Source organism: Schistocerca americana, chromosome 6 (genome assembly GCF_021461395.2).
Source record: "Schistocerca americana isolate TAMUIC-IGC-003095 chromosome 6, iqSchAmer2.1, whole genome shotgun sequence".
Lineage (NCBI taxonomy): Eukaryota > Metazoa > Arthropoda > Insecta > Orthoptera > Acrididae > Schistocerca > Schistocerca americana.
The window spans coordinates 152,669,342-152,697,167 of NC_060124.1; the positions used below are offsets into that span (position 1 = coordinate 152,669,342).

Sequence of the window (27,826 nt, forward strand, 5' to 3'; positions counted from 1 at the left end):
TCCGTGACGTAAGGCTGCTGTGGTGTGTGACGCCACAACGGCGCCGAATTTAGTTTGTGAGAGTGGCGTGTTTGTAGGTGTCGTTTTGATGCGATCGGCGGTGCTCTCTGGTGGTGTGTTAGGTGATGTTTTTGGTTTAGTTTGCGAGTGTGGTGTCGCGTGTGAATTTTGGTAAATTGCTTTTTTTATGTCTTTGGAAGGTATGGATATGACTGGCAGGGTCAACAGTTTTCGGTTGTCGGCTATGATAGGGGACAGTGCGTTGTCTCTAATAAAATTTCTTCAACTAGGCCTATTCGAATTTTTGGATGAAGTCGTTGAGTGTTCAGTATGTCGTGAAGAAATGAGGCTTACTTAAAGTTACGGCGTCTCGGACCATGGACGGCTGTATGTGGAGATGTCGTAAGGATAACACATCAAGGGAAGTGTTCGATCCCAATGTGTGGCTGTGAATGTTGGTATTGGGAGATGTTTTTGAGCTATATAGGTCAAGGGAAGTGTCCGATTCCAGATGATCTTGTGTTTTGTGGTATTTGGGGAGTTTTGTGATGTCGGTTTTTTTCGTCGTTTTGCGTGGTTTTGTATGGGGGTGGGTGCCTAAATTTGTTTATATTTAGTTTGTCCCCACCCACAAACCCCTTATTTCCCGCGCATGTCCCGTTAGTGTCATTTTCGTCCTCATAATGTGTACGTAACGACTTTATATGCGCCATATTGGAATCGTGGTTTATGGTCGTTTCCGCCATATTTGTGACGTCATGGGTCAAAGCAGACGGGCGGGATCGGACGCTTCCGTAATTCCAATTCATCTTACATTCTACAATTTTAATTACTACTGTACACTTTTTTAGAGCTGAATTCTGTACAAACTTATTCTCAAGAGTAAAATCTTAGTTTTTTTACCGGTGAACATTTCACTGATATACTAACTCTCCCGTATGGTTATTAATAAATGATGTAACTGAAGTACTATGTATCAATACTTCATATTTGTCTTGTGTTTTTATCACATACGATTAGCCGTTACTGTACAGATTTGTTCCTGCACACCCACATCAACTTTCTGTAAGTATGAAACCTTAACTTCGGCTATTTTCTGAGATTTATACAGTCTGCTGAACAGGTTTCAAGCAGATAGAGCTCCTAAGGACTTACATGTCTTCCGAGAAATTTTTTTATTTTGATGAGATACATAACACCTTAAGACTCGCATTTAGCGAACAATAAAAATAAGGCTGAAGATCATGGATAATTAGATGCTGGACAACCTGAGTCTTTAAGAGCAACTGGTCAGTGGACCCTCGCTGTGCAAGGGATAAAACATGCCAGATCACGGCCTACAATATATTACGTATTATGAAGGGTAATCAATCTAGAAAACAGAGTTTCATTTGTTTTATTCTCAATACGACTGAAAAAAACAACGTTAAGTATAGCCACAGAAAGGAAAACCAATGCCGTAGACACTATCCGAGCGGCGAAACAAAATTACAGTTGCAATAAATGGGATAACATTATTCTCAAAAACCACACCATTCATTCACTATTTGTAGTAGTAGGAGAAATATTTTTTTTAGCACTGTCAGTATTTAGACATCGGAACTGTGAAATCGCTACTCTCCCAAACGCTAACTATCGTACGTCTTACCCTAACAAAGACCGCATCAGTACTGACTACTGACTATCTCCTGATTCCCTGAACATCTCTGGCTCACGGACGCCAAAGTTGATGCCGGTAGTTACCATATTTCAACATAGGTGGCGTGTGGGGCTATGCTTACGGCAATGGCGTTAAAGCGATTAAAATGTAGTGACAACACCATTGTTTACATGTTTTAGTGTGTAAATAGCTTTGTGTACAGTAGTTTTATGCTGTTGTAATATTGTGTTGAACACATAATTGTTGTTAATTTTGTCGTTGGTACTGTATAGAACACGCAAATATGGATTGTCACGCAAATTCCTCGCATTCCAAAGTTACACGGGGAATAAAGGTACAGTAATTTTTTGACAAATCACACTTAATTCGAATAAACGTTAGTTTAATGTTTAGAACTGATTCCAATGTACTTGAGTAACACTCTAGGTCCGGCGTCATTTATAAATATGCCAATATTTCACCAGTTTCAGGAAGCGGAATGGCCGAGGTACTCAACGCCTGAATGAAGATGTTGAATAATAATGACCCTGATCGGTAAAGCATTTGCGCCAAGGACATTATGGCTCACCACGAATTTCTTCCCTTATGTGACGTTCTATTTAACATAATATCTTTAGCGTCCTATTTCTGTGATGTTGTGTTTGATGTTGTTATGGGTTATGCTTTGTTTGAACGTGGTCGACACGTATGGTTTGCTGTTTCATTGACTTTTGTTGCTACGTCTCTTGTGATTAGTCAAGTCATATCTTTAAAATGGTATATATGTGCGTGTGAATCCCGGAGAAAAGTGAAAGAAAAGTCTAAGAATGAAGATGCTGCGACGGCACCGACGTCAAATAACCGAGAACGTTGCTTTCAATGGCTTGTGGGTCTGTTACATGTCATCCAGTGCGGAGTTTTGTGGCGCTATTTTAAGTTATTCATACCAGTTGATCTTCGTTATGTGAAGCACGAAGTGAGAGACTTGTGTATGCTAAGATTATTTCATGCTTTTTGTGAGGCAGCTCCAATGTTACTAGTCCAGCTTTATCTTTTGTGGCAAGAGACTTCACCGAAGAATTTTAGTGACTTAAATATAGTGTCCACAGTGTTGTCTCTTTTTAGTGTTTGTTGGGCTTTGGCCTCGTTTAGCAAAAACGTTAGACTTCAAAATGTGCATCGATTAGTTTTAACATGGCTAGGCGTGATATTTCAATTTATGTGGCGTTTAGGAACAGTCTCATCACGTGTAACAGCATTGACTGTGTATGCTACATTGTATGGACACTGGGTGTTTCTGGTGATTGGGCTGCACTGGATATCAATGTTTCTGTGGCTCATTTCCCCAAAGAACGTCTTTCATGGTGAAAGGATATCAAGACGGAGGAAGGCTGCCTTCTCAGCTCTCATAGCATTTGTATATGTTTTCTCATATATAAATTTGCAGGTAAGCATTTTTAATCTTAAATTCATTAAGATGTAGGTCTACTCAGCTGATCACTGGCAGAGATTCTGTACTTTGAAGGGAAACGATTATTTTGCTATGTGTTTGAATCTTTATATTTTTGCGATGGTTCTTTCAGTGAGATGTTTTTTCTCAATCAGGCTACTTCCATATTCTCAGTCATTACTTCTCATAATCTTAACTTATAGGCCTACTGAAGTACTGCAAAAGACATAATTATAAACTAGCTACATTTGAATGAGTGTTTAGTTGGTAATGACCATCTTGTAACATGTTTATCTGGCCTATAAATAAATGCTGCATGATTGTTACATGTAATTTTTACCACTAAATGTATTCCTTTGATAATACATTAGTGTCATCATTTCATACCTATGAGTGTGACTTTCGGACAGATTTTCAATGATATATTTACAATATTAAAACATATTTTTATGTCTGAAACATATAAATACCAGACGCTCACTGCTTTCCACCACAGAACTCAAAGTAGAACATTCTAAATCTTTATAGTTTGCATTTTGCAAACATCCATCTCTTTTTAAGTTGATGTAGTTCACAAAATTTTGATGTTTATCCTCACAAGTACAAATAATGCTTCTTTAATTGTCATACTTGTGTTGACATCTCCAAAGCCATTCCCTGCCTTCAGATCCTTAACTAACCTGCGTTTCTTTCTTTCCAGGTGAAATTCAATTATCATCTTGGAGACTTCTCTCAGAGCTTCAGTTTTACTCCTTCACTTTATCTCACTCTTTTCCTCTTTGGTATGTTGTAAAACAATAACCTGTACAGCAATACAGGTACCAGCCTTTGTTAGTTTAACAAGGAGTTTTTACTTGGACTTGTTGTCATAACTTTCTAGATTCCTTTGAAAGCCATTTCCAAGGATTAACCTCACTTGCAATGCTAATGGAAATGGTGGTTGGTTGGCACAGGAAAGACTCTTTTTTCCAATTTTTGCTGTCTTCTGCTTTCAAAATCAACATCTCATAGACATTTCTGCATATATTTTGTTTGGTTTCTCGTCATGTCTTTTTTCAGCACCCTTGCCTCTTTCTGCCTCACTCATGTTCCATTTTCAGAGACACCCATAACTGTTACAATACGGTATCCAAAATTTGTGGGGGAGAGAGGGGATGGAACACTATCAAACAGATGCCCTGCCTACATATGAGCGGAAATACGGAAGCGTCCGATCCCACCCGTCTGCTTTGACCCATGACGTCACAAATATGGCGGAAACAAAAACAAACACACACACTTTCCACAAGAAGCCTAATGACACTAACGGGACAAGTGCGGGAAATGGGGTGTTTTGGGTGGGGGGCAAACTAAATATAAACAAATTTAGACGCCTTGCGTAGCTACAACGTGTAAGTGAAGACAGCCATGCATGAATACCCACCCACCTCCCCAGAGGTCGTAACCCCTGCAACTCATAGAAGATAAAGATGCTTCAGTAGCTGATTAGTGTTTTTTGTCTTTAAAAAAAAAAAAAAAAAAAAAAAAAAATCTCACGGGATAGAACAAACAGATCAGAAAGATAAATATAATAAACTAAAACAGAAATTCGAGGAAACAGATAATTAAAATAAGTAATAAGTGTTTTTAAATAAAAAAAAAATAAAAATCTCATGAGATAGAACGAACAGATCAGAAAAGTAAATAAAATAAGATAAAACGGAACTGGAGACAGCCACACTCAAACCAAACTCCGCGCCGTCATGACGTCACACACGACAACACCCTTACGTCACGGGTCAAAGCCGACGCGTTGGATCGGACGCTTCTGTCGACCCATATGAGCAATTGAGAAACACCGTTGTTACTGCCAATGGCCTGGTCCAGACTGAACCCCCTTTCCTGTCAAGCTAAAATTTGCTATGTAGACTAAACATGATAGTTTTTAGCTCACTTCAGCTTTTGCTTCAATTTTCTAATATAATCCTTTGGTTCCGAAAATGAAGAGTGTAATGTAAAGTTTGTTAATGTGAAAAACTTGAAGTTGTACTATGGTTTGGATATCAAAGTTACATATTGAACCCCACCTTGTATTTTTTTAGTGAGGTAAACATTAGACTTCACGACCAGTAAATTTATTACCTCAACCTGATTTTCTGTCTTCACATTTGTTAGCTTCACCAACTACAACTAAACTGAAACTTCCTGGCAGATTAAAACTGTGTGCCCGACCGAGACCTGAACTCGGGTCCCGGAAGTTTCATATCAGCACACACTCCGCTGCAGTGTGAAAATCTCATTCTGGATACAACTAAACTGTCACCCTCCAACTTAACCTAGTCCTTGGGCTGTACTGCAGATCAGACTGTCACCACAACCAAGATTTTGGGGGAGGGGGAAACATGTAACTTTAGCTGTGCTTTCCAGTCCATGTTAAACTGTATGTCTCTCTGTAATAGGTTGGATAAGTCTGTTGCCAGATCAGAGGATGGCAGATTGATACCACCTCCAATAGGATCATGCCTAATATTGCACTGGTGTTCAAACCAACCCATGAGTTGATGACAGCCTTACCTTAAGGTGTTTGCAGATATTATTTGATAGCACACTTATTCTACTCTATAATATTAATTTGAATTTGCCTTGGCAATCAGCTGCATTAAATCTACACCTTTTATTAGTATACAAGGCCTACTAGCTGAAAGAAGTCAAAGTAATCGCACAGGGAAAACACAGTTGTCATTGCTCAAAACTGAGATGTAATTAAGTTCAAGTGAAAAAATACGTGCCTCCCACGCCAAGTTATATTTATTTTCTGGAATTGTTCTACTTATATATAATTGTGAACATTTTAAGTAGTGACTTATCTAGGGCATACTAGAGAAGAGTCATAGGTAGCAGAAGAATCTAGAGAATTGTTTGTCATTCCCAGTTTGTGCCAGAATTCTTCCTTCCATTACTCCTACTCTTTTGTAAGTGTATCTTCTTGTGTCTTTCACTAGAGTACATAACCAAATGGGAAGTAAAGGCATACATGTAGAATGATTATTTTTCAATGGCTCCCGTTTATGTTGCTAAATTACTTTTCACTTATGCTTCACTGTACTAAACTTAATACATATTGGACATACCAATACTACCCATCTGCTTTTTCCAGGGTGTCATCAAAATGGTGGATGTAAGCTACTTATAAAAATTACACCAGATTCATTGGCTTTGCCAATTTACACTGAAACTCTTACCTTTTAACCTAATGCAAACCTCCACGACACTGCAGATCAGTATGTCATCTCAACTAAGATTTCGTATCACATTTGTTGGTTTAGCCAACTCACAGTCAAACTGTCACCTTCTAACCCAACCCAGACTTTTTACTAAACTACAGATTAGTCTATCGCCACAACTATTGTTCTGAAAAATAATATTGTCAAAATAGAAATTGTCTTTGTTCTGTTATATCCCTGATTGCACACATATGATGTCACACACCACCACATTGGTGTGTCATGGGTCATAGTTGACATTTGGTTTCAGTAGCTTCAACAGCTCTTGTATTTTTTAAATTTGTGCTCTTGTGTACTCCATCATTAAACTGAATTTACTTTGATAGTTATTGATTAGTTTTCTGTATTTTTTACAGGAAGTTAATCCTCGGCAGAAAATGGCAACATTTTATGTAGTCATGTTTCTGGAAAATGCCCTGTTGGTTACTGCCTGGCTTGTTGGCGTGTGGAGTGAAGCACCCTGGTATCGAAACACTGTGCCGATAGTTGTGTTCGTTTCATTTGCAACTGGAATTTGCTTCATGATTCTCTACTACCGGTATTTTCATGTCAGAAGGTAGCATAAAAATATATTTTAAGACAGACTATATGTAGTTTAATAACAGTAAATATAATTTGGCTCAATTTTTGTGTCTGCAGGTTACGTTATGAAGCAGGTGGAAGACCAAATACTTATAACAACAATTGTGATTCCACACAGAGATTAGCTAATGTAAATAATGTAAACTGTGGTGAAGTGGTGGCCCATGGCAAAGATGAACAAACTGCAGTGGCAAAAGTAAGTACTGGTTATATTTTTAGTTCACAAAATTGATAACGAGTATTAACATTGTATGAAGTGCAACAGTTCTGCCGACACACTAACTAATGAAATCAGGATTGTGAGTGCTTGACTGAGAGACAAATACAGAGGAAATTATGGACATAAAGTATTTAGGTTTAGAAATATTTGAGTAGGAGACAGACACTCATTTCCTGTAATGTGTTAATCAATTCTAGGTTTGGAACACCTTTGTCTTTCACCAGCTGTATGTCTTTATATAGTTATATTGGTTAGTTACCGTCTTTTGCAACTGAAATGCATCTTCTTAAGACCATGTTTTGCATCTTCAGTTGTCACTAATAATATGGTCTTTTCTTACGATTTTGTTTGCTAGGATCATGAATAGTTCACTGTAAACAGTATTAATTATTATTATTATTATCATCTAATCTCAGTTTTTTGTTGCTTATCTCATTTTCCCTGTTCTTTCACACGCATTTGTTAGATTTTTGCCCATAGCACTTTCACTAACAGTGGCTGGGGTTCTTCACAACACAAAAACATCTACCACATATGTGTAGAAGAACAGGAAGAAAAATGTAAGCAACAAAAAAACTGTGAGTAAAGGTAATAATTAATACTGTTTATGTAGAACTGTTCATGGTCTTAGCAAACAAAATTATAAGAAAAAATCATTTTGCTACAGTGACCATTGAGGTTACTTTAAATAAAGCAAATTACATTTGGTCTTAATAAGAGTTTCATTATGGTCTCAAAAGATGGTATTTAACCTATATAGATTGTATAACTGTAACTGTGGAGAAAGGAGGCTAAAAAGCAGAGACGATAGTATGTATATCTCTCCTTATGTCCATCTCCTACCAAAAAAGCTACTCAAATATTTCTAAACCTAAATACTTTATGTCCATCCTGCTTAAAAATTGGAGTTAACTTGCTTACCTTTTTTTTACAATGGCTGAAAAGTTTTCAGCAAAAGTATTAGGCTAAAAGCAGAATCAGTTATGCCCCAATAGCATGTTATAAAATGTATGTAATATAAAACATAATTACTATGGTGATTGGGAGTTGAATTGTAGAAATGAAAAAATTAAGACATACTGGTACAGGAGTAGCCATAAAGAACAAAAATATAAAACAATGGTCTATGCTTGGAATAAGCTCACAAAGGAATTTAAAATCTCTGAAATATGTACTCATTAGAACACTTCATTTTCAACTTTTTTTAATTTTTTAATTTTATTTTTTTCAGGAAGTGCACTGTAGTGGGAAGGCAGTCAATAACTGCCAGCAGCGGTGCACCAATGGTTACCTGCCCTACCAGCATGGAGGCATACCTGGCGTGTTCAACTGTCGCTTCAACAATCCAGTTACTTCAACAGCTGCAACTAAAAGGAAAAAGAAAAAGCCAACATCATTTGTCCCTCCTCCTGCTGTTACTGCACTACCTTCTGTTGGTGTACCCAGTCTGTCCATTCAACAACAACAAAACTGCTTGCAAGAACCCTACAGCAGCAATATGTCACTACAGCTACAGAACTCTGTTCCATTTTGGAGGAGGCCTTTGCCAAACAACCAGCACAATCATCAGGTAAATGTGAGTGTGACTTGTTATTGCATGTGTCTCAGCCAGTGGAAAGTCCTGTAAGAAAAATTCAAATGATATGATTTTATCATAGAATTCATCATAAGCTACCTTCATATTCCTGGCACCTTTTACATATTTAAAGACCCTTTTGACTGCCCACCAGTGGGGTATCACTGGATTATTATGAAAGTGGCTGACAGTTCATATCGAGTAAGCTACATGCGGCCTTGTTCCTAATTGAATATATTTTATGAACATATTTTAAACTTCCTATTGCTTGCAATATGATATTTGCATCATAGCTTATTGCTGTTATTCTGTTTTTAGAATCGTACCACGAGTGAGCACTTGGTTACTATCCACTGGCATAGAATCAGGCTGCAGTCTTTCAAATTGAATCTGTTGAGAATTTGCTCTACATAATGTGTCTGATCTATCAGTTAACAAGCTTTCTGTGCAGTTCCTAGTGATTTGGATACCTAAACAGCTAATAGTTTCATCAACTTTTAAAATGTCTGAATCTTGATTTTTGTAATATACACCTGGGTCACCTGCTGACCTTTTGAAGTTTAGATTCTGCTGACCATTAGAAGTTTAGATTCAGCATTGCCTGTCTAATTTCAAATTCCTGCAGCAACCACCTTGTTTCCTTATTTAGTCTTTTAATACGAGTATCTTTCACTGATTTTATAACTGGATCTGCTTCTGAAACGTTCACACAAATACAGGGTGTTTCAAAAATGACCGGTATATTTGAAACGGCAATAAAAACTAAACGAGCAGCGATAGAAATACACCGTTTGTTGCAATATGCTTGGGACAACAGTACATTTTCAGGCGGACAAACTTTCGAAATTACAGTAGTTACAATTTTCAACAACAGATGGCGCTGCAAGTGATGTGAAAGATATAGACGACAATGCAGTCTGTGGGTGCGCCATTCTGTACGTCGTCTTTCTGCTGTAAGCGTGTGCTGTTCACAACGTGCAAGTGTGCTGTGGACAACATGGTTTATTCCTTAGAACAGAGGATTTTTCTGGTGTTGGAATTCCACCACCTAGAACACAGTGTTGTTGCAACAAGACGAAGTTTTCAACGGAGGTTTAATGTAACCAAAGGACTGAAAAGCGATACAATAAAGGATCTGTTTGAAAAATTTCAACGGACTGGGAACGTGACGGATGAACGTGCTGGAAAGGTAGGGCGACCGCGTACGGCAACCACAGAGGGCAACGCGCAGCTATTGCAGCAGGTGATCCAACAGCGGCCTCGGGTTTCCGTTCGCCGTGTTGCAGCTGCGGTCCAAATGACGCCAACATCCACGTATCGTCTCATGCACCAGAGTTTACACCTCTATCCATACAAAATTCAAACGCGACAACCCCTCAGCGCCGCTACCATTGCTGCACAGAGACATTCGCTAACGATATAGTGCACAGGATTGATGACGGCGATATGCATGTGGGCAGCATTTGGTTTACTGACGAAGCTTATTTTTACCTGGACGGCTTCGTCAATAAACAGAACTGGCACATATGGGGAACCGAAAAGCCCCATGTTGCAGTCCCATCGTCCCTGCATCCTCAAAAAGTACTGGTCTGGGCCACCATTTCTTCCAAAGGAATCATTGGCCCATTTTTCAGATCCGAAACGATTACTGCATCATGCTATCTGGACATTCTTCGTGAATTTGTGGCGGTACAAACTGCCTTAGACGACACTGCGAACACCTCGTGGTTTATGCAAGATGGTGCCCGGCCACATCGCACGGCCGACATTTTTAATTTCCTGAATGAATATTTCGATGATCGTGTGATTGCTTTGGGCTATCCGAAACATACAGGAGGCGGCGTGGATTGACCTCCCTATTCGCCAGACATGAACCCCTGTGACTTCTTTCTGTGGGGACACTTGAAAGACCAGGTGTACCGCCAGAATCCAGAAACAATTGAACAGCTGAAGCAGTACATCTCATCCGCATGTGAAGCCATTCCGCCAGACATGTTGTCAAAGGTTTCGGGTAATTTCATTCAGAGACTACGCCATATTATTGCTACGCATGGTGGATATGTGGAAAATATCGTACTATAGAGTTTCCCAGACCGCAGCGCCATCTGTTGGTGACAATTGTAACTACTGTAATTTCGAAATTTTGTCTGCCTGAAAATGTACTGTTGTCCCAAGCATATTGCAACAAACGGTGTATTTCTATCGCTGCTCGTTTAGTTGGTATTGCCGTTTCAAATATACCGGTCATTTTTGAAACACCCTGTATCTTCATGTAAGTCATGTTATAATAAAGCCATTATAACATCTAGGTGATCAGTGTCAAGATCATGTTTAGCAGTCTTAGCAGATAATGAATTGTAGCAGAAAATGAGAGATAACTTGTAACTTTCGCATATGTCTCATCATAGTCCAGTCCTCGCATCTGAGTACAGCCTTCTGTTACTGGCTTGTTTCTTTGTTTGAAAGACTCAGTTCACATTTATTGGCATTTTTCTGATGGATAACTAGCAGAGTGTCGTGTGATTCTCTTCGAAAGATTATAACTCTTATTGTGTTGCTTTCAATAAGTTTTCAACGTTTTCTTATGTCAATGCTCATTCCAATGACAAAGCATCAGGGTCAGCTGACTGTTCAGACTGATAAATAGTGAATTCATGCAGTTTCTTTGGCTGTGGAATTTTTTATGGCTTTCATATTGGCTCAAGTTGTTGCGACTGCTCGTCACCAATGTTTGCTTTCCCTCAATTGATTCCTCATATAGCTGGTACTCATTGAACTATTACTTGATCTGACAGTCTCAGCATTGGTTTCAGTTTCCTCTAGTTCATTCTCAGTGAATAAAACAGTCACAGTCCCAACTAATCATTTATGTAAAAATGAGGACTGGTTTCGGGTCAATGAAAGCGTCCGATTCCACCCGTCTGCTTTGACCCCATGACGTAAGGGTGTTGGGGTGTGTGATGTCATTATGGTGCAGAGTTTATGAGTTAGTTTTTTTTTGGGGGGGGGGGGGCAACCTACTTTACAAAGCCAAAATTTGTTGGTGGTAGGTAATTGTTTTTTTGGGCCTATTTTTGTCGAGTTGTAATGTTTTGTGTATTGAATGTGTTTTAATTTACTTAGGGATGTTTGCCTTTTGACTTTTTGAGATGTTGTGGTTTTTGTTGTTGTAGGTGTTGGATTTTTTGTATCAGTCATTATGATTGGCCGATACAGGTCAAGGGAAATGACCGATTCCAATTTTTGTAGTTTTATATGCAGGTATTGGTGTTCTGGTATCATCAGCTGTTGTCAAGGGAAATTCTGTTTCCAATTTTCGTAGTTTTTGCTGTAGGCGTCGCTGTTTTGGTATTGTAACCTGCAGTTGACCTATATAGGTCAAGGGAAGTGTCCGATTCCTGTAGATTTTGTAATTATTGTTTTTTGTTCGTCGTTTTGTGTGTTTTGGGATTGTGGTGTGGTTTTTTTTTTTTTTTTTTTTTTTTTTTTACTGTTATATTTAGCTTGTCCCCTCCCTAAAATCCCCAATTTCTCGCGGTTGTCCCATTAGTTTGATTGTATTTTTGGAGGGAGATGTTATTGTCTTATTTATATCTTATTTATATGTATTTTTGTATTTGTTGCTATGTGTATGTAGTGACATCATAGGCGCCATATTGGAGACACTTCAAGTAGCCGTTTCCGCCATATTGATGATGTCATGGGTCAAAGCAGACTGATGGAATTCGACACTTCCGTAATCCCCGGTTTCAGCCTTTATTATGGCTGTCTTCAGATTTAAAGCACCATATTGCTGAAGTTGGCAATGCACGGAACAGTTGTGCGTGACTTATTTGCGGTCGTGATTGCTTTATTACATAGTAATTTGTAATAGAGCAGTGTTTTATCTCCAACCGTGTTTTTTCATTCTGTTTCTGCTCCAGTAATAGGATGAACAAGTGATCTGGTTCCTGTGAATCGGTTTCTTCTTTACACTGTTTAGAAGCGGCTTTGTAAAAAAATATATGTCCCTTGTTTTCAGGATTTCTTAAAGCCTGTATGCTTTTGATTCTTCACAATATCCTACCAAGATACGCTCTGTTTTTGTCATTTGGATCTCAGAATCTGAACCTGGTCCTTGCTTACAGATATTTAAGATCCAAGTTCACGTTTGTTCAAGCTTCATGTGGAGACTTGTTTCTTAGTGCCTTAATGGTAGATCTGGTAATTACGTAAACTGCTTCTGCCGAAAACTTTTCTGCCCAAAACTTATTTGGCAAATTTGCTTCAAAAAGCAGGTATCTTGCTTTTTCTATTATGGTATAATTATAGTGATCGCTACTCCATTTTGGAAAACGTTTGTCAGATTATTGTTCACATATTCTCTGCCATTATCTGTGCATAGAGTGCAGATCGTTTTGAGTCATTCCAAGTCAAATCAACATAGGTGCCAAACATTCCCTTCTTTAGTTTTTGTAAAAGGTGGTGTGTTCATTGCATGTGGAAAGATAATGAAAAATAACAAATTACAGAATTTTAGCACAAGTAAGACAAGTTTAAGAATTTTTAGCATATTGCAGCCCCGTCAACAACTGTGATAGGCTGATATTTTGAAGAATCAGCCTGAGTTGCGCATATTTTCTGGTCTTTACCAGGTTTCAGCTAAATTAATCTAGCCTTCTTCAGAAGCATAAAATTACTATAACATGCCAGAGTAAGGCACAGTCAACATTAAAATTAAAACCTATAGTACAGTGGTACCATGTCGAATTAAAACTACTTAACTGAAGTCCAGCCCCGGCATCTCTTCACCATGCAGTCAGTTGGCAGTGGCAGCTATGTTGGCACTGAGCGTTGCACGTGGAATTGCACTGAGCACATAGCAACTCGTGTGCGTATGCATACGGAGAGTCAAGGCTGTATATCGTTGGCTGTCTGTATATCACGTGTTGGGAGCTGATAACCGTAATTGTAAGCAAACTAAGCATTATGTAGATGAAGTCCCTATTTGTATTAACTACATGCAAATTGTATTAAATGGTAGGAACTTTACTTGGTTGGGTATATAAAGTTTAGGGATAACCTTTATGATTTTAAGCACATATGGTCATTGTGTAAAGTATCCCCACCGAACATGCCTAATAGCGAGCACCTTACTTGTCTCCCTTATTAAAACCTTAGTCATTATCTATAATTTAAATAGGGTGTAACTGTGTGTACAAAGTCTCTGTCATCACACTTAACTAGTATTGACCGACATAGGTCAAGCGTATTAATTAAAGTGTGACGGAAGGTAAAACATCTCCATCATCACACTTACATGCTATTGACCGACATAGGCCAAGTATACTAAAATATATTCTACGATGTACGTTATGCGGGAAATATTTTCTATAGGTAACATTGTGAGTAACGTGATGACGTTATCGTTATCATTACGAGGGAAATATTTAGAGCAGCTAAGTTCTACTTTACTTTGCTGCATAATTGTTAAATTCATCTATGCTAATAACTGACATAGGTCACACATATTAATTGGAGTGTGGCGGAGGGTACATTGTAGATTATAGGTTAGTACACTTGACCTGTGTTAGTCAGCAGCACATAAGCGTGATGAGCGTATAGTTAATACACATAGGGCCTTCATCTATGTAATGCTTAGTTTGCTTACAATTACGGTTATCAGCTCCCAACACGTGATATACAGACAGCCACTGATATACAGCCTTGACTCTCCATACGCGCACGCACACAAGTTGCTATGTGCTCAGTGCAATTCCGCATGCAACGGTCAGTGCCAACGAAGTTGCCGCTGCCAACCGACCGTGTGGTGAGGAGATGCTGGGGCTGGACTTCAGTTAAGTAGTTTTAATTCAACATGGTACCATGGTACTATAGGTTTTAATTTTAATGTTGACTGTGCCTTACTCTGGCATGTTATAGTAATTTTTTGCTTCTGAAGGAGGCGAGGTTAATTTAGCTGAAACCTGGTAAACACAAGAAAGTTTGTGCAACTGAGGCTGATTCTTCAAAATATAAGACAAGAGTAATAGCAACTTGAAGTTCTAAAAGTGTGTGGATAATTTAATGAACACTGCTGACAAAAATGGCTGTAACTTCCGTTCTGTTAAAGATACAACGGTGGACCTGGAAATTTTGGAAATGTCTTGCAACAAGCTTTCCAACAGTTTGTAGTTTTATCATATTCATAGAATGTACACAATTAAGATCAGTGACCTTGACCTTTGGCCTTGAATATCTCAGAACATGACACCTTCAAAATTGACGAAAAAAATATATTTGCTTCTACATGTTACACTATACAACATAGTAAGAAATCAAGTTGGGATGACTACGGGATTAGGAGAGAGAATTTTATATGTAACTGCAATGTGTTGCATTAATACAAAATAAATTGTAATCAGACTCCAACAATATGACACAAAGCACTGAAAAATGTGTTTATTGTTAAAAAGGTGGTGTTGTGATGTAACACAGTAAGTTAGTACAGTCAACAGGCCAATAGCAAGCATTTGTAATATGCAAGGTCACAAACAATGACATTCAACCTTCATTGATGCAAAATATGATATAGTCATTCCATCCGAACACATTCTGGGAAGGCATGATGAACAGGTTCACGTTTACAGAAAAAAAAAATGTGGCAAATGTATCATCTATTCTTACTATACCCCAGTACTGGGAAGTAACATATGACACCTTTTTTGCATCTTTTGTTGAAAGGAAATACGTTCACCCAATTGCTGTTCTCATATCAATGCAAGAATGTCATTCTTGTCAACAGTTAAGAAGTCAGGATTCTCAGGGTGTACATATGAAGGTGAAGGCCCATGAGGATGTAGGGAGCTAATTGAAATATCATTGGTACCTTCATTAACATTCAAAACACATCCAAGCAACCAGTGACCTTCGTACATGCATGCAACAAACCCTATGATATCACAAGGTACGAGTCTCGTTGGATTCGAGTTAGAGATTAATTTCTGATGTCAGGTGAATTGGAGAAAACTTTCATTTGGTTATAGTTATGGCCTGTGGGAATAACACATTGTAACTTGTGGGTACCTGCAATTGTGTGAATTTGTGCAAACCACTCCTGAAGGAGAGATCTTCTTCATCACACTCACTGTTAGTTGTGTAATGAAAGTGGCAAACTGCAATGTTCTAGGAGCACCATTCAAACAACTGTGTGGGTGTCATTATGTGAGAGTTGTAGATGTACTGCAGACTGACACAGGCAGCAAGACTTTTGATGATACCAGCAATACCCTCACATGGTTCTTTGCAATGTAATGTGACAAAGAAGTGCCACTCTGCAGAGATATTAAAATCAGCATGATGAAATGTTATGTTGGCAAAATTCTTGTAATTCTTCTACTCGGCTGTAGCACCATCTGAGAAGTAGTACACATACTTGAGTGTTCTATGGAAACAGGAGCTCGTGAAATCAACAAAGTGATGCAGAAAAAGATGAACACTTATTGTGTCATGTTTAGGGCATTTTGAGAGTATAACAAAGGAAACATGATCAGTTGTGTGGGTTTCTGGATGTTGTATAGTAAACAACAAATGGATGAATGGTGGCCTGTGCATGGTTCCAATGAAACCCCTGCACCTCATCCTGCAGGACAAATGCGTAACTTTCTGCAAAATAACATATTCCAATGTATTCATTGTCATAAAGTGTCTCATTCAGATGGTGTTGAAATTCAGACTGTTTGGGGGGCTATGAGGGAATGCAACAGAAGCTTTTTTAATTTGATTTTGAGGTTTTCCAAGAAGTCTTCCACAGATGATATACAGGTCTGGAAAGTTGTTCTATCCGTACCTGCTCACGGTTTACATGTTATTTCATTAACTTGATTTTCATCAAACAACTCTTGCAGGTGTTTTATGATAGAATGTGTGCTTGGGTAGTTTTCACTTATAGCATTTTGGCTGTGCTGTATTACAGATAATCAGAGGAAGACAGTGTTTGTAGGTACTAATTCGACAGTCTGCATCACATGTCAACTCCTTTAATCTGGAATTTTCCAACCTGAGCTTCACACTTGGGTGAATACTACAAACACACACACTATGGGTAGCGGTTGCACAAACCAAAAGACAGTTCTTGGGTTGCAACTGGCAAAATTTCATTAATCGTATATTTCAGTTCTGGTTGTCCATCTTTGAATGCCTGACAATGGATCCAGAATTCCCAACACTAGTCATTTTTGTTTATGTATTCTGGAACAATTTACCATGACAGAAACAAAATCTGTCTTCTTAGGCAAACATTGGCTTGTATTGTCTCTGTTGTAGATTTCTATGACACAATTCACAATTTTGTTCACATAAGATATGTTTGGGTCTTGGATTGGGAGTTGCTAAAATACCACATTCTTTAACTAATTGTTTTGCTTTTCTTACCAAATAGTTAGAGGCTCCCGAGTCATTTTCAGTCTTTTGAATGCTCCAACTTTTCGAAAGAAGTGTCAGAATTTGGATCTTCTCACTGCTTGTGGTGCTGGTACTGAATTTCTCTTTCAATTGCATTATCATTTCAGATTCAACATTTGTTTCATGATCTGCATTTTCTTCCGTGCTAGGTATATATTTACTTCAAAATGCCTCAGACACTTACTCAAACTTTTTCTGCACATATGTTTTCTCTTCCAGTCTCTTCTTTTTCACTGGGGGCTCGCCAAGAGATACCAAACTATCATTTAATGCATTGGAAGCAATTCTTAGGGCTACAGGTGTGTCTGACTCATCTGAGACGCTATGCAGGTTTGCGGTTTCCTCTTGTTTCAATGTAGTTGGGTCAGCCACAGGCCCTTGTTCCTAAGTTTAGTTTTTTCTTCATTTATCACATATTTTATAGCCTGCCATTATGCCACCAATCATATCAACCATCTGCATTTGCTCTGTATATAGATTCTTCTTGTATCTGTTGTGTCCATCTTGCCTGAAAGGATTACAGCGATACATGATCTTTGCAAACTTCACCTTCAAGCTAGATTTGTATAGTTTCAACACACAACACCTTTTGCAACAACTATTTGTGTACATGTAACAGCTACACTGCCATCCAATATTTGAAAGCGATATTGATGTGCCTACAGTGTTACCTTACTGTGCGTTGTTATTACACCACCTTTTTAACAATAAATATGTTTTTCAGTGCTTTGTGTCATATTGTTGGCATCTGAATACAATTTATTTTGCGTTAATGCAACACATTGCTGTAAATATTAATTTATATCTCCTAATCCCATTCTCATCCCAACTTCACTTTTTACTATGTTGTGTTGTGTAATGTGAAAAAGCAAATATATTTTTTCGTCAATTTCGAAGGTGACATGTTTTGAGAAATTCAAGGTCAAAGGTCGAGGTCACTGACCTTAATTGTGTACATTTTTTGAATGTGACACAATTACATATCATTGAAAAGCTTGCTTCAAGACCTTTCCAGAATTACCTGGTTCACTGTTGGCTTTTTATTAGAAAAGAAATTACAGCTGGTTTTGTCACAGTGCTTGTCAAATTTTCTTACTTGTGATATAATTCTGTAATTTGTTATTTTTCATTCTCTTGTCATATGCAATGAACACACCAAATTTTATGAACATTTAAGAGGGTCATGTTAAGTATTGTATTTTCTGTGTTGATTTGACATGAAAGGACTCTTTTTTACCACTTTGCCTTTCAACTAGATTTTTAAAGTCATAATGTAGCTGTAGCGCTTGATTTTTATTTCTGAGACATATACAGATATTTTGCAGAACTAGTTGTCAGTTAAAGTAAGGAAGTATTTAACCCCACTGATTTACCTAGTTTGCATTGGCTCACATTGATTGGAATGTGCTATCTGAAGAATTTCCATGGCTAAATTGTGTAAAAGAAAGTCTTCTTTGTTTGCCCTCTAGGAATTTCACATGGAGTGTTTGCTGCTCCCTCATATGAAATTCAATTAACCAGACCTTTGCATAGTGCTTGCCTTGTTTCAGAATGTGGATGACTTAGTCTTTTATGCTACAAGTCTGCACTACTTGATTGCAATACTGATTTTGCTTAAAAATTCGAATAATATGGTTAGTCTAGTCAATACATTGCGTTTGCTGATGACACACTAGCAACCTCCTTTTTGGATGCTAACAGACAGTGGATCTGTGCCTCATTGAGGTACTTGTATGTACGGATTATCCTGCACTTTAATCCTACCATTCTTGTTGTCCTTCAGAACACGTAAATTTGAAGGTCCTAATCATTTGGCAGGTAAGTTGACATTTTTGCTATTGCAACTTTCTGTGTCAACATTATTGTCATCACATGGATATTTGGACAGGTGTGCTTGAGTCTACGTACATTACCATTCTGTTCTTGCATCTTTACCTGCCGCTGCATTTGAAAAGAATGTCTGGTAGGCCATGTTGCTATCTTGGGCGCAGTTTTTCTGTTGGATTTTCTCATGCTGTGACATTGATAGGTACCTGTACCGTATTTACTCGAATATAAGCTGCACTTTTTTTCCAGTTTTTGTAATCCAAAAAACCGCCTGCGGCTTAGGATCGAGTGCAAAGTAAGTGGAAGTTCTGAAAAATTTTGGTAGGTGCCGCCACAATTAACTTCTGCTGTCAAATGTGTGTAGCGCTACACAGGCATGTTTTGCAGGCACAAAGATAAATACTGGCGCCAAAACCTCTGCGTCAGTAAATAAATTTAAAAAAAAAGGTGCAAGACGAGCTTTTTCCTCCGCCCCGAGTTTCGACCACTGCATTTTCATACCTTATCCAATGAAGTAAATACAAATTCCGTATTGTTCATCTTCGAATGGAATGTAGCAGCATTTCAATGTACTACGAAAATCCGACTGGCAAGACTGTTTGGGATGATTGTCAATATGGCCAACTCTATGTTCCGAATTTTTTCCTACCTGTGAGAACAGATGGTTGGTAATAGGAACTTTTATGAATTGTGAATCACATGCAGTATTCTCTTCATCATAAGAATAATATGAATATAAATATTTTGCCATGTATTCTTTCGTGTTTGCTGCTATCTCATTTAAATCCTGTCCGCCTTATAACCTACGAAAATAGTGTGAGACAACAGCAAATACGGAAGAATATACATATCATGTCATGTTTATATTCGTATTATTCTTATGCCTAATAGTGATACAATCTGAAATGAAACACGGCAATTGACTACATTTTTAAATCTAAGATGACTCTAATTTCTGCGCAGAATGTAATGTACAAATGAGGCGCATGCAAAGAAAGCAGCAGTGTAAGTAACAACAAATAGCAGTCTCTTGCCATTGTTTCGCTAATGAGGCAATTACTCTCGTTTTTTTATTGTAAGCGGTGGTAGCGCGCACAAAAGCGAAACGTCGTAAACACTCATTATCAGAATGCGACAAACAATGCATGACACAGTACAATAATACATTTTCAGCTTAGAGTGACGTAAACACCTATAACAAAGAGAACATCACTTATCAGATCAAAGAAAAATAAGCAACCGATTCAAACCAGACGAAGCACGTGAAAAAGGAAGGGTATCCGTATAAATACGGATGGAGCACCTGACGCTTAGCAATGGCTACCTGGTAAAGCTTAACTGCTAAGCTTACAACTCGAACCAAACTACTGTAGCTGTATCGTCATTCATTCAACCTAAATTGTGCCTCATATTACAATAGACCAACTTTGTTTCGATTTGGAGGTGCGGCCTAAGACTTTTCTCTCCCGTTGAATTTCGAGTGTCAAATTTCAGTTGCGGCTTAGATTCGGGAAAATTTTTTGTCTTTGATTTCGAGTCTCATTTTTCAGGTGTGGCTTAGATTCGAGTGCGGCTTAGATTCAAGTAAATATGGTACTTATTGAAATTATAGCACCTGGGACCATTTCTGAATGTAATATCGCCATAGTTTTTCTTGTTGACTCACAGGGCAGTGTCACTAGTCAATGGCTTATTTCAGGCATAATCACTCATTCCCTGCAGAAGTTTATTTTTTATGGTGTCTACCATTTTCTAAGCTCACAATCAAATAGGTTAATATTCATCTGGTATGCCTGCAAGTACGATGCAACCAGTCCATTCTTCTTTAACTTAAAGAACAAACCATTTAATTTTTGTGACATGGAAGTTATCTTTTATACATATTCTCCTAGTGATGAACAATTTTCAGATATAGTTTTCAACAGTGTCTTTCTTAATGCTATTTGTTGGAAGAGACCAGGATCTTCTTAGACTTGGCCTTGGCTTGTCCCACCCCTTTCTAGGGATATCTTGCATATTAGCATATATCAACAGATGGACGGAGAGTATAAACTTGGCTCCTACATCTACATCTACATTGATACTCTACATCTACATTGATACTCCGCAAGCCACCCAACGGTGTGTGGCGGAGGGCACTTTACGTGCCACTGTCATTACCTCCCTTTCCTGTTCCAGTCGCGTATGGTTCGCGGGAAGAACGACTGTCTGAAAGCCTCCGTGCGCGCTCTAATTTCTCTAATTTTACATTCGTGATCTCCTCGGGAGGTATAAGTAGGGGGAAGCAATATATTCGATACCTCATCCAGAAACGCACCCTCTCGAAACCTGGCGAGCAAGCTACACCGCGATGCAGAGCGCCTCTCTTGCAGAGTCTGCCACTTGAGTTTATTAAACATCTCCGTAACGCTATCACGGTTACCAAATAGCCCTGTGACGAAACGCGCCGCTCTTCTTTGGATCTTCTCTATCTCCTCCGTCAGACCGATCTGGTACGGATCCCACACTGATGAGCAATACTCAAGTATAGGTCGAACGAGTGTTTTGTAAGCCACCTCCTTTGTTGATGGACTACATTTTCTAAGCACTCTCCCAATGAATCTCAACCTGGTAGCCGCCTTACCAACAATTAATTTTATATGATCATTCCACTTCAAATCGTTCCGCACGCATACTCCCAGATATTTTACAGAAGTAACTGCTACCAGTGTTTGTTCCGCTATCATATAATCATACAATAAAGGATCCTTCTTTCTATGTATTCGCAATACATTACATTTGTCTATGTTAAGGGTCAGTTGCCACTCCCTGCACCAAGTGCCTATCCGCTGCAGATCTTCCTGCATTTCGCTAGAATTTTCTAATGCTGCAACTTCTCTGTATACTACAGCATCATCCGCGAAAAGCCGCATGGAACTTCCGACACTATCTACCAGGTTATTTATATATATTGTGAAAAGCAATGGTCCCATAACACTCCCCTGTGGCACGCCAGAGGTTACTTTAACGTCTGTAGACGTCTCTCCATTGATAACAACATGCTGTGTTCTGTTTGCTAAAAACTCTTCAATCCAGCCACACAGCTGGTCTGATATTCCGTAGGCTCTTACTTTGTTTATCAGGCGACAGTGCGGAACTGTATCGAACGCCTTCCGGAAGTCAAGAAAAATAGCATCTACCTGGGAGCCTGTATCTAATATTTTCTGGGTCTCATGAACAAATAAGGCGAGTTGGGTCTCACACGATCGCTGTTTCCGGAATCCATGTTGATTCCTACATAGTAGATTCTGGGTTTCCAGAAATGACATGATATGCGAGCAAAAAACATGTTCTAAAATTCTACAAGAGATCGACGTAAGAGATATAGGTCTATAGTTTTGCGCATCTGCTCGACGACCCTTCTTGAAGTATGGGACTATCTGTGCTCTTTTCCAATCATTTGGAACCCTCCGTTCCTCTAGAGACTTGCGGTACACGGCTGTTAGAAGGGGGGCAAGTTCTTTCGTGTACTCTGTGTAGAATCGAATTGGTTTCCCGTCAAGTCCAGTGGACTTTCCTCTATTGAGTGATTCCAGTTGCTTTTCTATTCCTTGGACACTTATTTCGATGTCAGCCATTTTTTCGTTTGTGCGAGGATTTAGAGAAGGAACTGCAGTGCGGTCTTCCTCTGTGAAACAGCTTTGGAAAAAGGTGTTTAGTATTTCAGCTTTACGCGTGTCATCCTCTGTTTCAATGCCATCATCATCCCGTAGTGTCTGGATATGCTGTTTCGAGCCACTTACTGATTTAATGTAAGACCAGAACTTCCTAGGATTTTCTGTCAAGTCGGTACATAGAATTTCACTTTCGAATTCAATGAACGCTTCACGCATAGCCCTCCTTACGCTAACTTTGACATCGTTTAGCTTCTGTTTGTCTGAGAGGTTTTGGCTGCGTTTAAACTTGGAGTGGAGCTCTCTTTGCTTTCGCAGTAGTTTCCTAACTTTGTTGTTGTACCACGGTGGGTTTTTCCCGTCCCTCACAGTTTTACTCGGCACGTACCTGTCTAAAATGCATTTTACGATTGCCTTGAACTTTTTCCATAAACACTCAACATTGTCAGTGTCGGAATAGAAATTTTCGTTTTGCTCTGTTAGGTAGTCTGAAATCTGCCTTCTATTACTCTTGCTAAACAGATAAACCTTCCTCCCTTTTTTTATATTCCTATTAACTTCCATATTCAGGGATGCTGCAACAGTTTTATGATCACTGATTCCCTGTTCTGTACATACAGAGTCGAAAAGTTCGGGTCTGTTTGTTATCAGTAGGTCCAAGATGTTATCTCCACGAGTCGGTTCTCTGTTTAATTGCTCGAGGTAATTTTCGGATAGTGCACTCAGTATAATGTCACTCGATGCTCTGTCCCTACCACCCGTCCTAAACATCCGAGTGTCCCAGTCTATATCTGGTAAATTGAAATCTCCACCTAAGACTATAACATGCTGAGAAAATTTATGTGAAATGTATTCCAAATTTTCTCTCAGTTGTTCTGCCACTAATGCTGCTGAGTCGGGAGGTCGGTAAAAGGAGCCAATTATTAACCTAGTTCGGTTGTTTAGTGTAACCTCCACCCATAATAATTAATAATTCACAGGAACTATCCACTTCTACTTCACTACAGGTTAAACTACTACTAACAGCGACGAACACTCCACCACCGGTTGCATGCAATCTATCTTTTCTAAACACCGTCTGTACCTTTGTAAAAATTTCGGCAGAATTTATCTCTGGCTTAAGCCAGCTTTCTGTACCTATAACGATTTCAGCTTCGGTGCTTTCTATCAGCGCTTGAAGTTCCGGTACTTTACCAACGCAGCTTCGACAGTTGACAATTACAATACCGATTGCTGCTTGGTCCCCGCATGTCCTGACTTTGCCCCGCACCCGTTGAGGCTGTTGCCCTTTCTGTACTTGCCCAAGGCCATCTAACCTAAAAAACCGCCCAGCCCACGCCACACAACCCCTGCTACCCGTGTAGCTGCATGTTGCGTGTAGTGGACTCCTGACCTGTCCAGCGGAACCCGAAACCCCACCACCCTATGGCGCAAGTCGAGGAATCTGCAGCCCACACGGTCGCAGAACCGTCTCAGCCTCTGATTCAGACCCTCCACTCGGCTCTGTACCAAAGGTCCGCAGTCAGTCCTGTCGACGATGCTGCAGATGGTGAGCTCTGCTTTCATCCCGCTAGCGAGACTGGCAGTCTTCACCAAATCAGATAGCCGCCGGAAGCCAGAGAGGATTTCCTCCGATCCATAGCGACACACATCATTGGTGCCGACATGAGCGACCACCTGCAGGTGGGTGCACCCTGTACCCTTCATGGCATCCGGAAGGACCCTTTCCACATCTGGAATGACTCCCCCCGGTATGCACACGGAGTGCACATTGGTTTTCTTCCCCTCTCTTGCTGCCATTTCCCTAAGGGGCCCCATTACGCGCCTGACGTTGGAGCTCCCAACTACCAGTAAGCCCACCCTCTGCAACTGCCCGGATCTTGCAGACTGAGGGGCAACCTCTGGAACAGGACAAGCAGCCATGTCAGGCCGAAGATCAGTATCAGCCTGAGACAGAGCCTGAAACCGGTTCGTCAGACAAACTGGAGAGGCTTTCCGTTCAGCCCTCCGGAATGTCTTTCGCCCCCTGCCACACCTTGAAACGACCTCCCACTCTACCACAGGTGAGGGATCAGCCTCAATGCGGGCAGTATCCCGGGCAACCACAGTCGTAGTCCGATCAGGGGATGCTTGGGACGAGCTGGCCGTCCCCGACAAACCCCCATCCGGACCCCCACAGTGATGCCCATTGGCAACAGCCTCAAACTGTGTGACCGAAGCCAACACTGCCTGAAGCTGGAAGCGAAGGGATGCCAACTCAGCCTGCATCCGAACACAGCAGTTGCAGTCCCTATCCATGCTAAAAACTGTTTTGCAAACATCTGAACTAATCTACAGAGAGCGCAAACAAATCGACACAATTTAAACGGTTATTAAAATACAAGATTGCCTAGTAAATGCAGTAATGCTGCTACTTGCGCACTGCTGACACTGCTCGGCGGCGGAAGGAGACTAAGCGAAATTACACTATTCAGGTACTAAAACGCGATGCTACACTCTCAAATACTATAATACGCCCGAAATTTATGAATTAAACAATGCAAGTACCAAAAACACGCAAAGAAATTAAGAATTAAACTATGTAACAAACGAGTGAGCTAGGAGTATATGACTTGCTGCTCAGCTGCTTATCCAACGGCGGCAGGGAGGTGCGCGCTTAAGTTGTATCTCTTATTTTTCCATTGAGGCAGTCCCACAATTCTTCATGAAACCGTTGCATTAGTGATTATGTCATTTCAAATTGGTCTGCGGTGCTGCTAATTTCCTCCACCCACTGATGCCATATTTTTTTTAGAATATTGAACTGAAATGTGCTGCCTGCACCCATTACCTGTTAGCAGAGTAATTTACTGACAGTATTTTATGAAATGAACACATTTATTGCACAAGATTAACAAGGTAGCACTGTATGAAGTGTCCTGTCGAGTGGTGGACTGAGGTAGTGATTGACTGGCATGCTTGAAGTAACATTGTTTGTTTATTGTATATGAATTAAATCCATGCAGTTCGAGGACAAAAGTTCACACATTGACTAATGGAAGAGGGCCTTCTGTGGCAATTGAAGAATACAGTGCAATGACCTTTTAGGTGATTACTTCGCCATTCCCATGAGGACGAAGTGCTGACTGTCGGTGGAGATGAGGAGCTGTGGAAGCAGGGTTTTCCAGAGTGGTGGTGGAACAGCAGTGACTGGGAGCCTGGTTAAGGTGCGGGACTGTACTAGCAGTTGCACTGCACTGCTGACAGGCATTGTGGTCCATGGTGTTGTCTCACAGTGTGGCTGGCTAACGGTCTGGAGGCTGGAGTTGAACTGGTCACTGAGGGGCTCAGCAGTGACCTAAGTATGCTTGTGGCAGGTGTACAGTCACGTGACCATGCGTATGTGAATTGGACCCCACAATTGCAGTGCTGTGTACTGTGATGTGCGTGCCACATAGTGGCATGACCAGCAACCCCCACTTCCCGATGGGGTGGCAGCCGCAGGAGGCTTGACTGTAAGCCAAGTCCGTTGATGAACAGCTGCCTGAGGTAATGTATGAGCCATACCTGGCCATGTTGTGGCCGAATATACAAGAGGCCCAGTCTTGTGTATACTACACCCCTTCCCCTGTGAGGGAGATGGTGCAGCCATCGCAGAGAAGAAGCGTAGCAGCCAAGGAAGGCATCTCTGGACAGCCACTAGAACGAACTGGAACAAGTCACTCTGGCAATGATCAACAAAAATGGTCCTGACAAAAGGAGTATGTGTAGGGAATGGTAGCACTCTGCTGTAGAGGCAGTGGGAAAGGCATGGACAGATGCTCAATGGAATGAGCAGATGCTGAACTGACAATGAAGAGTCCATGGAAACACTATCCAGACCTGGAGAAATACAAAGTGGGAGCAGCAGTGGTTGTGGGAAAAGACAGCGGGAATTAGAGATGCTCACAGAAGAGATGGTCACAACAATGGTGGCAGGTGGGATGACATCGAGTGGGCCTGCTGGGACAGGGTCGCTGACGACTGCAGAAGGAGCCACAATGATGGCCACGACAATGCCTGCAGAGATGGTGGCATGGCCGAGAGGCCCAATGTTGATAGCTGTAGCAGTTGCAGGTGAGGCCGTGGCGGAGGTAGCAGTGTCGGTGTCACTGTGGAGAGGGCCGGTTGTGAGTGGCATGGCCTTGGGAGTGCCGTTGGATGTGTTGCTGCAAGGAGGAAGGCTGAGGAGACAGCATCGGCAACATTGGCTGTGGCAGCCAGGCCAGCAGGAAGAGGTCTGGTGAGGGAGAATACACGGCAATGGAACTGGAACCTGAAGGCACAGAGGAGCATGATAGACACACAGACTGACCACAGCACATAAGGGAATGCACATAAAAAAGATACAGGAATGGACCACCCAAGTGATGGAGATGAGAGAACATGGCTGAGAAGGTGCAACTGCTGAGACAATAATATGAAATGAAAAGCTGGATCAGTATGGTTGAGAAACATACAGTCAAGGAAGAGCACAACTCAGCTGCAGTGTAATGAAGGGAGACACATCTGAAGAGAAGCAACAAATGGGAAGAGCAACATTGTTGTCATTGTTGAGTCTGTGCACCACCAGCATTGTCTGGTCAAAACATGACATGGTACGCTTACATCAAGATTGGCGTGGCAGTGGGGAGAGGCCAGGTGACAAACAAGACTGGGTGCTGGAGCAGCAACCGTTGAACTGGGATCAGATGCTGAAGCCAACAGAGCTGCAGCAGGTGGCCGCAGAGCACATGGCGGCAGAGGAGCTGGCGGCACTGAAACAGGTGGTGCCGGATGAGTCGGTGCTGCTGAAACATGTAGTGCCAGAAGAGCTGGCAGCACTAAAACAGGTGGTGCCAGAGTAGGAACTGACAGTGTCCAAGTTTCAGGAATTGTCAAGACTTTGATGCGAGAGCTGGAAGTGTCCAAGATGCTGTGATGGGTGGGATCCACAGCACAGCATCCTGCGGGTGCCAGTAGCTGGCAAGTGGGAACCGTGCCGGCTGAGAGTGTGCGGGCTGGTGGCGAGCCAGCCATCAGTGCACAGGCCAGCGCTGTCTGGGCGGAGTGCAGGTCAGTGCAGGGCCGGTTTGCAGCGGAGTCGCGGGAGGTAGAACAGAACCACGGCCAGGCGTGAGGTGTAGCGGAGGATGAGGCATCTCCACACGTGCCTG

At 40.7% G+C, this 27,826-nt stretch overlaps 1 protein-coding gene across 1 annotated transcript in view; it reads left to right on the plus strand.

Moving 5' to 3' along the window:
• The first annotated feature begins 2,219 nt into the window (after window positions 1–2,219).
• LOC124619744 overlaps window positions 2,220–27,826 on the plus strand; it is a 38,330-nt gene continuing 12,723 nt past the window's right edge. The window contains exons 1-4 of the mRNA XM_047146320.1: window positions 2,220–3,086; window positions 6,709–6,908; window positions 6,992–7,130; window positions 8,386–8,730. Coding sequence (XP_047002276.1) covers window positions 2,220–3,086; window positions 6,709–6,908; window positions 6,992–7,130; window positions 8,386–8,730 — 1,551 coding nt within the window. The remainder of the gene's footprint in view (window positions 3,087–6,708; window positions 6,909–6,991; window positions 7,131–8,385; window positions 8,731–27,826) is intronic.